Source organism: Drosophila simulans, chromosome X, assembly GCF_016746395.2.
Source record: "Drosophila simulans strain w501 chromosome X, Prin_Dsim_3.1, whole genome shotgun sequence".
Taxonomy (NCBI): Eukaryota; Metazoa; Arthropoda; class Insecta; order Diptera; family Drosophilidae; genus Drosophila; species Drosophila simulans.
In genome coordinates, this window is record NC_052525.2 from 16,343,471 (window position 1) to 16,359,809 (window position 16,339).

General features: G+C 36.7%; 2 protein-coding genes across 3 annotated transcripts; both read right to left on the reverse strand.

Moving 5' to 3' along the window:
- Positions 1-369: 369 nt before the first annotated feature.
- LOC6726205 lies at positions 370-1,260 on the reverse strand. The gene is made up of 3 exons (XM_002107144.4): positions 983-1,260; positions 779-907; positions 370-686 (listed from the first exon to the last, which is right to left on the reverse strand). The coding sequence occupies exons 1-3, from the start codon at positions 1,142-1,144 to the stop codon at positions 489-491; spliced, it is 489 nt and encodes a 162-aa protein (XP_002107180.3). The 5' UTR covers positions 1,145-1,260; the 3' UTR covers positions 370-488.
- A 3,744-nt stretch (positions 1,261-5,004) lies between these two features.
- LOC6726204 lies at positions 5,005-5,889 on the reverse strand. Of its 2 annotated transcripts, XM_016172461.3 has the most exons (4): positions 5,740-5,889; positions 5,600-5,675; positions 5,396-5,524; positions 5,006-5,303 (listed from the first exon to the last, which is right to left on the reverse strand). In XM_016172461.3, exons 2-4 carry the CDS (start codon positions 5,639-5,641, stop codon positions 5,109-5,111), a joined length of 366 nt encoding a protein of 121 aa, XP_016022778.1. In that variant the 5' UTR covers positions 5,642-5,675; positions 5,740-5,889; the 3' UTR covers positions 5,006-5,108. The 2 variants fall into 2 exon arrangements, with proteins under 2 accessions (XP_016022779.1, XP_016022778.1); XM_016172462.3 differs by having other exon boundaries at positions 5,005-5,303; positions 5,600-5,808.
- Positions 5,890-16,339: the final 10,450 nt, after the last annotated feature.

Consider the following 16,339-nt stretch of genomic DNA (forward strand, 5'->3'; position numbering starts at 1 on the left):
GGATGGCAAATTCAATATCTGGTTGAGTCCGGTGCTGAAAAATTCCCTGGCAATTGCTTTTTATTGAACCTTTCGATTCGGTTTTCTAGCATTTACCTGCGAACAGCAAATATTTCGATTCGGCCTTTTCATTTTGCGCTGGTGGAAAATTTTCGCCAAGTTCGCGGTTAATTAATATGCAATTAGAGGTTGATATCAATTTGCGCAATGTACAACCAATAACCGATTTTATTGTTTGTTTGACAAGTTTCTTTCAAATTTGCCTGTAAATTAGAGCAGAAAGAAATTTCGTTTAGCAGGTTGTATGCATTATTTGGCTTTCCATTGAACGGAAAATAATTGTATAATTTTATTCAGATCTCCTTGATATGCGATGTTAGTGGTTTTATTTTTCAGAAATGTGTAAGTATTTATATGTTTTTAACAACAAAAAAACAAAAACGAATGTGTCTAATAACTTGGCTTATCATCATAGAACGCATCGTAAGCTAAAAGTAGTCCTGATTGTTGAGGATCGCCCGTACGTAAAAAACAAAGCACATGTTGAGCATTATATTCCAAATGGTCACCTTGCGGTCCAGTGTTATCCTGACACGTCGCACGATATCTAATACCAGGGCGAACAAATCGATGGCCAAAGTGATGCCAGAAAGCACAAGAAAGGGATATACGAAACACGGCTTGATCTGGATGAAAACAATAGTTGCAGTAATTTAGTACGATGTTAAATAATGGTACAATATATAAGCTAATATATTTAAAGTGCTTTTGTACTCACAAATACCATGGCGTATATCACTAATAACCACGCTGTCAGCATTAAAAAGTTTTTGTTTGTCAAGATTCTGATTGGCCCCAAACGCATCGCTCCGAAGAAAAGGTTCATGAAATCTATAAAATGGAATATCTGCGAATTTGGGTTAGGTGTAATTAGTCCTTTACTTGCTGCCCACCAAACAATAGAGGGCTTCCATTTACTAACCACGCCAAGGATACTGAAGCCGAAGGTACAGAAGAATACCATTGCCTCGTGACTGCTCGAGAATTTCCAAACGGAGCTTGTTTCGCAAAATGATAGGGGTATATTTAGCTTGTTGCGCACAACGCGGCAAAACTGATTACCGATCCCTTCGAAGATTTTCATGGCGAAATTAGGTAAGTTTGTACAAAGAAATTTTCGAAATTTATAAAGATCTCAGAGAGAATGTAAAAATAACTGCTTTGCTCAAGTCAAAGGGGCTGACTGACTGAAAGGCAACGAATGAGAACCGAATAAGATTAGGGCACTAAATCATGGCCAACTACTCCGGCTGGCTGTGCAAGGACAGGGATAAAAAGTTAGCACGACGAAATGTACAACAAAAGCTCCAACATTTTTCAAAATTTGAAATCTTGGTAATCAGCAAAAATCTATTAATCTCTATGATCTAATCTCTATTAAATCTAACTATTGCGACGTATAAATAGCATAATTGTATACTATTTGTCTTTCAATCATCCTCTAATAATATAAAGAGACACAAAAGGGGAGGAAATATGCCGCTCAACATAACCTTAAACAAGCTCCACGTTTTGGGTAGTTCCACTTGCACTTCTTTGTCCATTTTGTCGTTTTTTCTGTTTCCTTTTCCTTTGTATTATTCTCTAGACGGTCTGCTTAACTTCCTACAATCCACTTTACCCATCTTTAACGCTTTCACCCTTTTTCTTGCTTAGAATAAAATTTGAATGCAAATCGATTGGGGCTTAAAAAACAAACGCAACGAATAATGACATTCCATATTTGGGTCATTCTTGTGAATGTTTTGATCAAAATACCGATTTTTTTTTTCACAAAAAATCTGGGAAACAATTTTTGTAAAAAACTCAATTTTCAAGTTGGCTTTTTTGGCTATAATTTGACTAAAAATCGTGTCACAGCAAAAAGGAGTACCAAATTATACTCATCACAACCAATACTAATCACCCCTTTCATTTTTAAACGGATTTTGTAAAATTAATTTTTGGTCAAATTTTCGCATATTTTGTAATCAAAATTTGCAAAAAATTTAAACATCCTAGAATTCCAAAACTTGAATGCAATTCGATTGGGATTTAAAAAACAAACTCAACGAGGTATGACATTCCATATTTGGGTAATTATTTCGAATGTTTTGATCAAAATACCAAATATTTTTTTTACAAAAAATCTGGGAAAATATTTTTGGCAAAAAAATGAAATTTCAAATTGGCGTTTTTGGCTATAACTTGACTAAAAATGGTCACAGAGCAAAAAAGAGTACCATTTTGTACTCCTTACAACCAATACTAACAACCCCTTTCACTTTTAAACTGATTTTGTTAAATTAATTTTTGGCCGAATTTTCGCATTTTTTGTAAGGTCATCAAATCAAAATTTGCGAAAAATTTAAATATCCTAGAATTCCCAAACTTGAATGCAAATCGATTGGAATTTAAAAAACAAACTCAACGAGGTATGACATTCCATATTTGGTTCAGTAATTTCAAAGTTTTGATCTAATTAGCTATTATTATTTTTCACAAAAAATCTGGAAAACTATTTTGGCCAAAAACTCAATTTTCAAGTTGGCTTTTTTGGCTATAACTTGACTAAAAATCGTCTCACAGCAAAAAGGAGTACCAATTTGTACTCCTCACAACCAATACTAATCACCCCTATCATTTTTAAACGGATTTTGTAAATTTAATTTTTGGCCAAATTTTCGCATATTTTGTAAGGGGTACCATCATCAAAATTTGCGAAAAATTTAAATATCCTAGAATTCCCAAACTTGAATGCAAATCGATTGGAATTTAAAAAACAAACTCAACGAGGTATGACATTCCATATTTGGTTCAGTAATTTCAAAGTTTTGATCTAATTAGCTATTATTTTTTTTCACAAAAAATCTGGAAAACTATTTTGGCCAAAAACTCAATTTTCAAGTTGGCTTTTTTGGCTATAACTTGACTAAAAATCGTCTCACAGCAAAAAGGAGTACCAATTTGTACTCCTCACAACCAATACTAATCACCCCTATCATTTTTAAACGGATTTTGTAAATTTAATTTTTGGCCAAATTTTCGCATATTTTGTAAGGGGTACCAGCATCAAAATTTGCGAAAAATTTAAATATCCTAGAATTCCCAAACTTGAATGCAAATCGATTAGAATTTAAACAACGAACTCAACGAGGTATGACAATCCATATTTGGGTCATTCTTGTGAATGTTATGATCAAAATACCGATTTTTTTTTTCACAAAAAATCTGGGAAACAATTTTCGTAAAAAACTCAATTTTCAAGTTGGCTTTTTTGGCTATAACTTGACTAAAAATCGTCTCACAGCAAAAAGGAGTACCAAATTATACTCATCACAACCAATACTAATCACCCCTTTCATTTTTAAACTTATTTTGTAAAATTAATTTTTGGCCAAATTTTCGCATATTTTGTAAGGGGTACCATCATCAAAATTTGCAAAAAATTTAAACATCCTAGAATTCCAAAACTTGAATGCAATTCGATTGGGATTTAAGAAACAAACTCAACGAGGTATGACATTCCATATTTGGGTAATTATTTCGAATGTTTTGATCAAAATACCAAATATTTTTTGCACAAAAAATCTGGGAATCAATTTTTGTAAAAAACTCAATTTTCAAGTTGGGTTTTTTGGCTATAACTTGACTAAAGATCGTCTCACAGCAAAAAGGAGTACCAAATTATACTCATCACAACCAATACTAATCACCCCTTTCATTTTTAAACGGATTTTGTAAAATTAATTTCTGGCCAAATTTTCGCATATTTTGTAATCAAAATTTGCAAAAATTTAAACATCCTAGAATTCCAAAACTTGAATGCAATTCGATTGGGATTTAAGAAACAAACTCAACGAGGTATGACATTCCATATTTGGGTAATTATTTCGAATGTTTTGATCAAAATACCAAATATTTTTTTTACAAAAAATCTGGGAAAATATTTTTGGCAAAAAAATGAAATTTCAAATTGGCGTTGTTGGCTATAACTTGACTAAAAATGGTCACAGCGCAAAAAGGAGTACCATTTTGTACTCCTTACAACCAATACTAACAACCCCTTTCACTTTTAAACTGATTTTGTTAAATTAATTTTTGGCCAAATTTTCGCATTTTTTGTAAGGGGTACCATCATCAAAATTTGCAAAAAATTTAAACATCCTAGAATTCCAAAACTTGAATGCAATTCGATTGGGATTTAAGAAACAAACTCAACGAGGTATGACATTCCATATTTGGATAATTATTTCGAATGTTTTGATCAAAATACCAAATATTTTTTGCACAAAAAATCTGGGAAACAATTTTTGTAAAAAACTCAATTTTCAAGTTGGGTTTTTTGGCTATAACTTGACTAAAGATCGTCTCACAGCAAAAAGGAGTACCAATTTGTACTCCTCACAACCGATACTAATCACCCCTATAATTTTTAAACGGATTTTGTAAAATAATTTTTGGCCAAATTTTCGCATTTTTTGTAAGGGGTACCATCATCAAAATTTGCGAATAATTTAAATATCCTAGAATTCCCAAACTTGAATTCAAATCGATTGGAATTTAAAAAAACAAACTCAACGAGGTATGACATTCCATATTTGGGTCATTCTTGTGAATGTTTTGATCAAAATACCAAATATTTTTTGCACAAAAAATCTGGGAAACAATTTTCGTAAAAAACTCAATTTTCAAGTTGGCTTTTTTGGCTATAATTTGACTAAAAATCGTCTCACAGCAAAAAGGAGTACCAAATTATACTCATCACAACCAATACTAATCACCCCTTTCATTTTTAAACGGATTTTGTAAAATTAATTTTTGACCAAATTTTCGCATATTTTGTAATCAAAATTTGCAAAAAATTTAAACATCCTAGAATTCCAAAACTTGAATGCAATTCGATTGGGATTTAAGAAACAAACTCAACGAGGTATGACATTCCATATTTGGGCCATTCTTGTGAATGATTTGATCAAAATACAGATTATTTTTTTTTACAAAAAATCTGGGAAACAATTTATGTAACAAACTAAATTTTCAAATTGGCTTTTTTGGCTATAACTTGACTAAAAATTCTGTTTGTTAAGGATCGCCTGTACGTAAACAACAAAGCACAAGTTGAGCATCATATTCCAAATGGTCACCTTGCGGTCCAGTGATATCCTGACACGTCGCACGATATCTAATACCAGGACGAACAAATCGATGGTCAAGATGATGCCAGAAAGCCCAAGATAGGGATATACGAAACACGGCTTGATCTGGATGAAAACAATAGTTGCAGTAATTTAGTACGATGTTAAATAATGGTACAATATATAAGCTAATATATTTAAAGTGCTTTTGTACTTACAAATACCATGGCGTATATCACTAATAACCACGCTGTCAGCATTAAAAAGTTTTTGTTTGTCAAGATTCTGATTGGCCCCAAACGCATCGCTCCGAAGAAAAGGTTCATGAAATCTATAAAATGGAATATCTGCGAATTTGGGTTAGGTGTAATTAGTCCTTTACTTGCTGCCCACCAAACAATAGAGGGCTTCCATTTACTAACCACGCCAAGGATACTGAAGCCGAAGGTACAGAAGAATACCATTGCCTCGTGACTGCTCGAGAATTTCCAATCGGAGCTTGTTTCGCAAAATGATAGGGGTATTATTAGCTTGTTGCGCACAACGCGGCAAAACTGATTACCGATCCCTTCGAAGATTTTCATGGCGAAATTAGGTAAGTTTGTACAAAGAAATTTTCGAAATTTATAAAGATCTCAGAGAGAATGTAAAAATAACTGCTTTGCTCAAGTCAAAGGGGCTGACTGACTGAAAGGCAACGAATGAGAACCGAATAAGATTAGGGCACTAAATCATGGCCAACTACTCCGGCTGGCTGTGCAAGGACAGGGATAAAAAGTTAGCACGACGAAATGTACAACAAAAGCTCCAACATTTTTCAAAATTTGAAATCTTGGTAATCAGCAAAAATCTATTAATCTCTATGATCTAATCTCTATTAAATCTAACTATTGCGACGTATAAATAGCATAATTGTATACTATTTGTCTTTCAATCATCCTCTAATAACATCCTCAACATAACCTTAAACAAGCTCCACGTTTTGGGTAGTTCCACTTGCACTTCTTTGTCCATTTTGTCGTTTTTTCTGTTTCCTTTTCCTTTGTATTATTCTCTAGACGGTCTGCTTAACTTCCTACAATCCACTTTATTCCACTGACCCATCTTTAACGCTTTCACCCTTTTTCTTGCTTAGAATAAAATTTGAATGCAAATCGATTGGGGCTTAAAAAACAAACGCAACGAATAATGACATTCCATATTTGGGTCATTCTTGTGAATGTTTTGATCAAAATACCGATTTTTGACCAAATTTTCGCATTTTTTGTAAGGGGTACTATCATCAAAATTTGCGAAAAATTGAAAAATCCTATAATTCCCAAACTTGAATGCATATCGATTGGAATTTAAAAAACAAACTCAACGAAGTATGACACTCCTCATTTGGCATCCCACGGTATATTCCATTAGACATCCTAAGGATACTCTATAGGTTTTCCTAAATGAAATGCCACTGGAAAGTTTCTTAGGCAGCATCTTAGTGTTTTTCAAGAACGGAAAGGTATGAAATTTGAAAAATAATTTTTCAGCAGGCCTGTTAAAATTTTTAATACAAGCTCCATGGATTGCGCCATCTTTTCCTTGACCACAAAGAGCAGAGATTGTGTATCCGACATGGTGGTCAGAATACTGCTGGCGGCTTACTGGATTCAACTGGATTGTGTGGTGCCCGGTTTTCCTTTCGAAGACCCCCCTCAAATTGCCACTGGCACCTGGCAGCGCTGCTGAGGTAAGAGTCGGATATAGACATTTTAATTGAATTGAGTCAGTCATTGGCAATTAACACTATGGACATACATTAGAGCCCGTCAAGAATTTAATTGCCGGCCAAGCAATCACCTGTCTTAATTGATCTCTCTCTCCCAGATTAACGTATTTCCCAGATCGTAAGAGGAGAATGGATACTGGAGAATAGAGTATCCGATCGAGATGGAAAGCGTTTGCGGGTGCGGCTTTGGGGTCTCAGGAATGCCACCGCCATGGTCTCCACTTAAGCCCAACTCTGTAACAGGTTCACACCGAATAAGCTCCACCAAGTGACCAACAAAGTAAGTGCTACATGGTTGGGCAGTTCGAATGACTTATGGATACTTTATGAATATATGTATATATAGACTGGTAAGGCATTTCAAGTTAGTTTGCCACTACTTAAGAAAAAGAATAAATACTTCTATATTAACTTTGGGTTCCACTTATTTCCTAATCACAATAACTGCTTTTAACCCCAGACAAAAGGTAGACCGAATTCAAAAGTGAGGACAACTCATATTTACCAGCTACTTGGTAGAGTATACCATTTCGTAAGCCACTAAAAGCCTCTTAATGTTCTTCTAAAACATTTTCGATCTAATTGATTGTACAGAAATCGAGAGTCGTTAAAAGTTGGAATGTGATTGAGAGGGGTGAGAATTGATTGAAAATGACAGATGAAAGTGGCAGATGTTGAGAAGGTGAAAGGATTGGAGAGATGGGGAGAAAGTCGCTTTATGTCAGTTGGATAATCCGCAAAGAATGCTTAGACGAGGAGAGACAATCCGCAGTGTCGCTTTGCTATTTCCACTATTATATATTATTAACGATTTCCAGCGCTGATTTATGGCTCTGACCGGGCGACCCTGCTAATCATGAGTTGCAATATCGTATTGTTGCTAAACTTGGTCGCAAGGCTATTCTTAAACAGAATGAATTACACTTGGCCCAGCTGACATAGTCTTAGAACAAGTGTCGATCAGTTCTGGCTGACTTCCTTTACTCTATTACACTTAAGTCATTAGGGTGGACAGCAAACGAAGATTTGTAAAAGATATGATAGTGTAATATGAATTGCTACCTAGGTGGAAGTAACTATAACCATATAACTATTTTACCCGTACAACATGTCGCATGAGTAATAAACCTAGATAACCCTTTGTATTTACCTGCAAATTTGTTGCAATTTAATAATATATAGTTTGGTGCGTTAACTTAACAACATTCTTTTATTCACATGTCCAATTAACGGCAAGTGCGGAACAACGTGGCGTATGCGTGATATTTTCCATATTTTCGCTACTATTCAATGTTCATTATTATTTGGTGCCCCCCAGACCATCTGCTCACCTGCTCTCTCTTTCCAAGCCCATAGTGCTATCTCGCTCACTGGCCGCTGCAGAAACGTGCGGCTGACCCAAGGCCAATTGGCAAATTGAAAGCGGAGTGGAGTCGGCGTTCTAATTGGAATCCACTTACAGCGCCGCTCCACCTGCACAGAATCACTTGGATGTGTGGCAAAAAGTGGGTATATTAAAATAATAGAAACATAAAGAGCATAAAAGCAGGAACTGCGAGCAGGCGCTGTGCGGATCAAGAAACTGCCAACCCTGAGAATCCGAATGAGACACTCTTGTCAGCCGGTTCCACAGATAATAGTAATAATAATGCCATGTGCACGCACACCACTTATATAGCAGATAGGTATATACATATATTCACAATCTTATATACCGCCTCTCAAACGCCGATCCTAAAAACCTAGGCTTGTGGCTTTGTTGCTGCTTCTGGCGACGTGGACACTTTGAATCTGAAGACACATCTTATTAAATATTCTTTATGCCGCTGCTGATGATGCTCCTCGGGTTCTTTTTTGCCGAGGTAAACAAATCGGTCAACGGGCAACGGACTCGGGCACGTTTTTGCCAAAAAACGAGAAGAGAAGCTCATCTTGAGTGTATTCATTCATATACCCTATCCGGATATAATTCAAATAGTTTTAGTAACAAACCTAAAAGTGTGAAAATTGCAAATTACATAGTTTGGGATACTAGATACTATTTCTAGATGGTATAAATATTTTTGATAGCAGCAATTCAAGTTTGGGATACCAAGGTTCTTCATTAGCACAGAAATCATATATGGTAAAAAATAAATATATGTAACTCTTGCACATTTTTAAATATCCTGTAAGTTACTTTTGTTTGGGATACCAAAGTTATAGTTTATGCCATGATTTTCTAGATGAAAATACCTATTTTTAGGGTATTCAAAAAAAGAAATAAAACACTCGTATAAATATAGCTTCCGCAATGGCAAAAAACTCTCGGCTCCTCTTATCGTTCACCAGATGGCCTTTTTTTTTGGTTTTTTTTGCCTTCTTTTTTTTTTGTGTGGCATTTTTCGCTCAGTGATGGCGCTTCTTCTGTTGTCAGCGGGTTGGGCAATTTTTCATGAGATCTCAAAAACCCCGACGAGTTCGAAGAACTCCGAAATCGAAAACATAAACAAAATCCGAGACATATAAAAATTTGCAAGCAAAATGGCCGACAGGTTTGGCTCAAATTATAAACTATTAGAAGCGGTTCAGGCTAAAGTCGTTGCTCGTTGGCCAACTTCCAGTCGGCCGACTGCAGAAACAATAATGAAAACAATAACAAATACTGGCCGAAAACAAACAGCAGCAGCAGCAGCAACAACAACAAAAGAGCCCGGATCACTGGTATTTTTAGTATGTGGCGCTGATTTACAAGGTGAACGGGTAAGGCAGCCAAGCCAGTTCAAAACCCCGGCTCAGGTCGCTTCACCGCCCCCTCTAGGCCCCCTCCTCAACCCCTAAACACCCCCGTTTGCCACTTCAAACCCACCTGCTCAACAGCAAACATTGTGCTCTCGAAATCGTTTTGGACAAATTCCTAAACCGAAAAACAAACCGATACTAACCGTTTGGCAAAAAAAAAACTAATTGTTGCGGCGCAAATTAAAGTATGATTTATTCGTATTCAAATTCAATAAACAAAGTTTTTGAAGCATAACATTTAAGTTAAATAGTTATATTATTATTAACTTAATAGTTATTTATAGTTATATATAGTTATATAGTATATTATTAAGGCAGATGATCACTAAACATTTATTTCTTGTTTTCAAAACATTTCCCCACATTATGCCATCAATACCCATCGATAATTGGAACTTATTAGTGTTATCATCCCTCGATTCTTATCGTTTAGCGACGTTATCATTTTGGCAGAGTCTGGTGAATGAGGTTTTCCCCAAAGTTTTAATTGCCGCCAATAGATCGAACTATAAACAATCAATAAAGATAAACTTGATTTGAAACAATTTGTTTAATTGACCGAATAAGGCAGTGCTATCTATTTACGAGTCATGAGTTTGAAGGGTTATTTCTATTTTTGATAAGAAGTAATTACTAAATATTCCATAACTATTTGTTTACCTGCTGTATGCTTCGCAAAGTGACTAATATTTCTTTAAGTGAACACCGAAATATATTCAAATACTCACTGCCTCATATCTTGTTTTCCAATGTATGACGTCTGCACTTCTTGATGTTTTCGATGAACAAACAAATCTAGACGAGAAGCCAATTAATTAAGAAATAAAAATGCAACTCGAAATGCTTATCGAGGTTTGATTAAAAATTATTATTCTTATTTGCGGCGGTGAGTCATGCAAATAGACGGGGGAATCACCGCGATGATTTAAGGCCTGCCAGAAAAGATGGCGATTTTGGATCACTTGAAGATCATCCTCAGACATCCCGAAATTCAATTGTTTGTGCATATCATCATCATCATCATCATCATCATGGAAGTTGACAGCTCGTGCCAAGTGCTCAATCAAGTGTATAAATATAAAGAATTATAAATAAGCGGCTTAGTCAACAATTATATGTTTATTGTTCTGGCGCAATTGTCTTGATTTTATTTCTTGTGATTTCCACTGTGATAAGGGCCCCCTGATATAATATTTCATCGATTTCATCGAACTGCCCATAAATAGGAGTGGGAAATCCCTTGACCCGATCATGAGTCCAGAGAATGTCTGGTCGTCTCCTTGGCCTTCACATATATAATTATTTCTTCCATCGAAAAACTCGTCTGCCTTGTGTTTCTGGCACTAATTCCCTTTAAAAGGGGTTCAATTGATTATATTGATAAATTTGTCCTACAATATCCATTGATGATAAATGGCCTACCTGCAGTTCCGCCAATTGTGTAGAAAATAATATGTAAAGACATTAAACTATTGTGTGCCTTTTTCGGTGCTCGTGTTTATATAATTTCATTGTGAAATGAGTTCTTTATTTATTCGCTTACGCTCATTTGTGTTTATTATTATAAGCCGTCTTATTGATTATTTAATTTGCCATTCAACAGTTCATAATATTTGACACCTAATCGGATGTTATTAGTTCTTTTTTATGTTTCGTATACAAATCACTTGTTATTATAAATATTTATATTTTCTTAATTGATTGCCATCCATACACTTATCCTTCTCGAGTTAATATAATATGTTTTAATATAATATGTTTAGTTAAGAGCATTAAAACATTCAGCGAAGAATGCTTAGTGCATTTGCAATGCGTGGGGTCACCCAAAGGGGTAACCTTCCAATTCGCTGCTCCCGTTGCTGTCGCTTCTGTTGCTGCCACTGGATTGGTGATTGTTGATTGTTGATTGTTGAAAGTTGAATGTTGTTTTTGGACGTGCTGGCACCAACGAAATTTCAATTGTGGCTCCCTCGCCGCCGCTTTTATTGTAATTTATCGACTCGGATGCTACGTGAGTGTTATTGAAAATGGTCATTTGGCTGTCAGCACCTCCAAGCACTCGATAAAGTCTGGCCTACCTCCAGTAATACTATCAGCATGTGTCTACATACCAGGCTGGGTCTTTGAGTTTAATGTATTCAAACATTGAACTTTTATTTACTGTGCAAGTGACCATAATGCTGATGATGAGGAAGGGGAGGGCGTGGTCGCAACGGTTGTTGATTACGCCCACCGTGCGGATTTTTGCATTATTGATTTGTAAACACGAATGCTTTTTGTACATTTATGCAAAACCTCAAGGAAAATGTATGGGTACGAAGATAAAACTTAATAATAATTCACATGCAAACGGCGAAGCATAAATATGCGAACAACACAAAAAATGTTAACAAGATATACTATGTAGATGAACGGAATTATAACTATTTGGAGGCCCAGATGGTTTTTGCTGTAAATGCTGTCAAACTTACATTTTTATACACTTTTTACAGTCCCCATAACTTATTGAATTTTATGGTCTTTTTGGTTAACCTCAGAATAAATATTCAGTTGCGGTTTGATTTTTTTAGACAAGAATTTTGCACATGGGAGTGGTAACAAATTGACAGAGTCCACAAAGAAGAAGTTAATTAATATTTTGAAACTGCGGACTGGCAAAAAAAAAGATTAATTAGCGTTTTGAAAGGCAAGAAACATGCATATTATAAATTTACATTACAAATCGAATAGGGTTAACTGCAAATAATAATTGGCAAAAGCAATCTGAGCTAAAAACATTGTTAAACAATCTGTAATTGATGGCTTACACCTAAAAATGCATACACAATCCCGTACTAACTTAGTGCGCAATAAATGGTAGTCTGTTTTAGTTAATGTGCTAAAATGGCCACCCCCTCCGACTGAATTTAGATATTACTTGGACTTTCCACGTATAGCTGCGCTCCGCCCCAAAAGTCGCATGAAATGGGATATGGACAGATAATAAAGTGAACCAAATTACGGGGAACGTTGGACATTTGCTACGCCACATTCATAAATAACCAAGTGTTTGGCACATTTTGATGGATCGCCAGTCATTTGTCATAATGCTGGAAATAAAAGCCACAACAGAAGAGCCGAAAATGAAAACCGGATTCGATTCTCCCGCCAAGAAGATCGAATATGAAAGACAGGCCTCCCCGGCCCCAATTTTCGATACGAACACTAATTCCAATTTCAATTCCCATTCCAATTCCAATTCCTAGATTAAAACACAAACACATTTCATCGAAATGTGGGGGTTTCGCAAGACGCGACTTCCCATTGATTGGCGATAATTAATCAAGGGTTGAAGGGGTTTTGACCGCACAGACGGACGTTGGAGGATGGCCACTTAGCAGCGCCGTGTTAATGGTCCACTCTAATGTCGCACATTAATTGCCCCGATGACTGATCGCTCGCGGAAGGCTATGCAAAGTCTGGTCTCGATTACGGATCATACACTATGCGTTATACATTGTAGATAGATATGTGGATTACGAATTTTAGACTACGAATTTCACCTGGGCCAGAGCAAACAAATATGGTGCTTATCAATTAGATAGTTCGCAAATTGATGCTAATTGCAATTTGCTCGTCGAAGGGGGAAATAAATATTGTGGAATTATATTGGAAAAAACTAAATAGTTTTCTCAGCCTCCGCGCTATTTGTTTAATTTTTTGCAATAATATTTGTATTTGTATTCGCGCTTTTCACGTACTTTGCTCAATATTTTCTTCTTCTTCTAATTTTGTGTGTTGTTTGCATTTCGGTTTTTTTCTTTTTTTTTTTTTTTTGAAGCAGCTGTGCTAATTTTTTCCCGCTATTGTTTGGAAAACTTACCCTGAGAGACTCGAACAACGGAGAAAAAAATACAAAATAAATAAATATTAAGTACATAAATGGTATTTACCGCCAGTTGGAAAGAGTTTACTACGTCAATTTGTGTGGCGTGTGGCAAAGGCAACGCAGGCGGCACGGGGAAGGTCGCGAGCACGGCTTTGCATCCGATCGGATCGGATCGTATCGGATCGTATCATATCGTATCTAGAATATCTCGAATGAGTCGAGTGGTACCCTCAGCTGTAGCATCTGGAAGTAGCATTGTGTTTTTGGGGGGTTGGTGGGCGGTTTTTGGTCGACATTGAAATGTAGTTCGCATTTGATAGTCAAGGTCCCCAGTATTCTTGGGATTGTGAAACGTTTTTTTTTTTTTTTTGGGGGGGCGGATGTTTGGGGCGGTGCCATTGATGTATTGTGGGAGAAAAGCGTTCTCTTCGAAATGCTCGCTTAATTGGAAATTTGCGTAACACCTGAGATAATTGGCCAAATATAATGACGCACGTGAATATTTACAGCGACCTCGGTTCTTTTGTCCTTCGCAATATGTTTATATTTATAACATTTAGCCTTTTCTTTTTATTCTGAATATATCCGCAAGTGTTGTAAATCGAATTCCAAGTGCAATTTTTGCACAACCAGACGGGTGGGATAAATCAATCGGTGAATTTTTCAGCGTAAATGGTTACGCTGCTTAAAAAGATGGCCGAAAAGTTGTAAACTTAATGGGCCATATTCGCAAAATAATAAAATCAATAAAATGCAATCAACTGGGACAGTCCAGATCAACTGTGCATATATGCATATATGTTTTTATGAACGACCTTGCGATAAGAGAGAAAAACCGAATTTCAGTTCCCATTGTTGGGCAATAAAATGCGGCATAAAAACGCTGGTCAGCGTTATAAAAATTGCAATTGAAATGGATCCGAGCAAAAAGCGACATTCTTGTTTTCGGGGTGTGGCTGCCGTTAATTCAACATTTCAGACCAAAGACCAGCGACCACAGAATATTGCGCATACGCCACGTGCAACCAACTGAGCAATGTCAACAAAAAAAAAAAAATCTAAGAAATATGGATAAAAAACAAACTGTTTAGAAAGGTTTTACCAACCTGTCAGGCCAATTTACTATTTTCCAGTCTACTCACTTTTGCGCTAAAGTAATTCGAAATGTCGATTTATTAATGAATTTCAACGTGCGATCTTCCGCTTATTTGTTTCTTTATATCGATATATATTTCATTTGAGTGTAGTTCTTTTCTAACAAAATGTTTTAAGTTATGTTATTGATACGTTTTATTTTGCTGTAAAAATAAATGCTTTAAACGTAATTTGCTGATATTATCGCCATGTTCTTCTTCTGTTAATTGTTTTAATTTATTTAGTTATGCTTTTCCTCTCGTCTTCTTGTTTACTCTGGTCACTCAGCGCGCAAGCTACCTGTGCCGGCCATTTATATAATTGTCTGTCTGGCCTTTGTCTTCACTGTACCCCGCCCGTTGCGGCACAGTGGGCCCTGGTTAATGTACGTCCTTGACCATCGGTGCTGCCAAAAACAGCCAAGAAATGACTTTAGCCGAAATATACTGATACTGATACTGACGTGGACGCGTTTTGGCCGTTCTTCGGCATGCAACTGCAGGCCATTTCGATTCGCTGCGATTCGTTTCGTTTCGCATCTGAGTGGATCGTATGGTTTCGTGCGAGTGTTTTTGGGCACGAGATTCCGAGTGGCCAGACCAGTTTGCGATTGCATCGAGAGATTTATTTATAGACACTCGAACTGGCACTGCACCGACTGCACTGGCTCTTAACCTCCATTTGGGACACGCGGCGTATGAGTTATGTCGATTGCGGTTCACTGCAAATTATGCGACACGATTCGCAAAACACCATCGAGAGGTGGCACTATGTGTATGCGATTGCCAAACCCGTGGTGATTGTCTGCAAAAAAGAAAAAAAATATATTCAGTATTTGTGGGGAGAACGGATTTTCAGGGAGCAGAATTGCCCACAAGATCACGTGATTGGGTTAGCATATATATTGTATACAATAAATTCTGTTAAAACTAGCAGTGCTAGACGTTATATTTAGTATCAAGACTTATAGATTTAGATCTTTCTGCTTAGAAAATAGCTTTATTATATAATATATATGTATCTCGATTCATTTAAAAACTTGCATCCCTAACGGGTATTTCTCAGTCGTTATCCTTTCAAATTTCAGAAGCCTCCCGAAACTCAAAGAACGTCTCATCATAATCGTATTTAAGTCAGCTTAATGCGTTTCTTAGTCGGCCATGCCAATAATTTGTGGCCTCATGGGGGTTCGGGATTCATTTTCTTTGTCAGGTGCGGACCAAAGTCCGTAAATCAGCGACTTTTTGGCCAGTTTGTTAGTTGGCAATGTCCGATATACGGATGCCCGCAAATCGTCTTAATGGGCCGATAACCAAGTCGAGCCCGTCTTAACTTGGCCAGCCTGCACGCAAGCCAACCAAACCAAACCCAACCCAACTCAACCCAGCCCAGCCCAAGCCAAGCCAAGCCAGGCCAGGCCAGGCCAAGCCATGCCAAGCCAATCCAATCCGAGCCAAAATTGAAACCCAACCGATCCGAACCGATCCGAACGGTCCACCGATCCGAACCACCGATTCTAGTTTTAACCGGCAACAAGCAGTTTCGGGCTGATTTCTGTTTTCATCGACGTCGCCGACTTGCCGGTTTTCAACAATATTTATTTACATACCC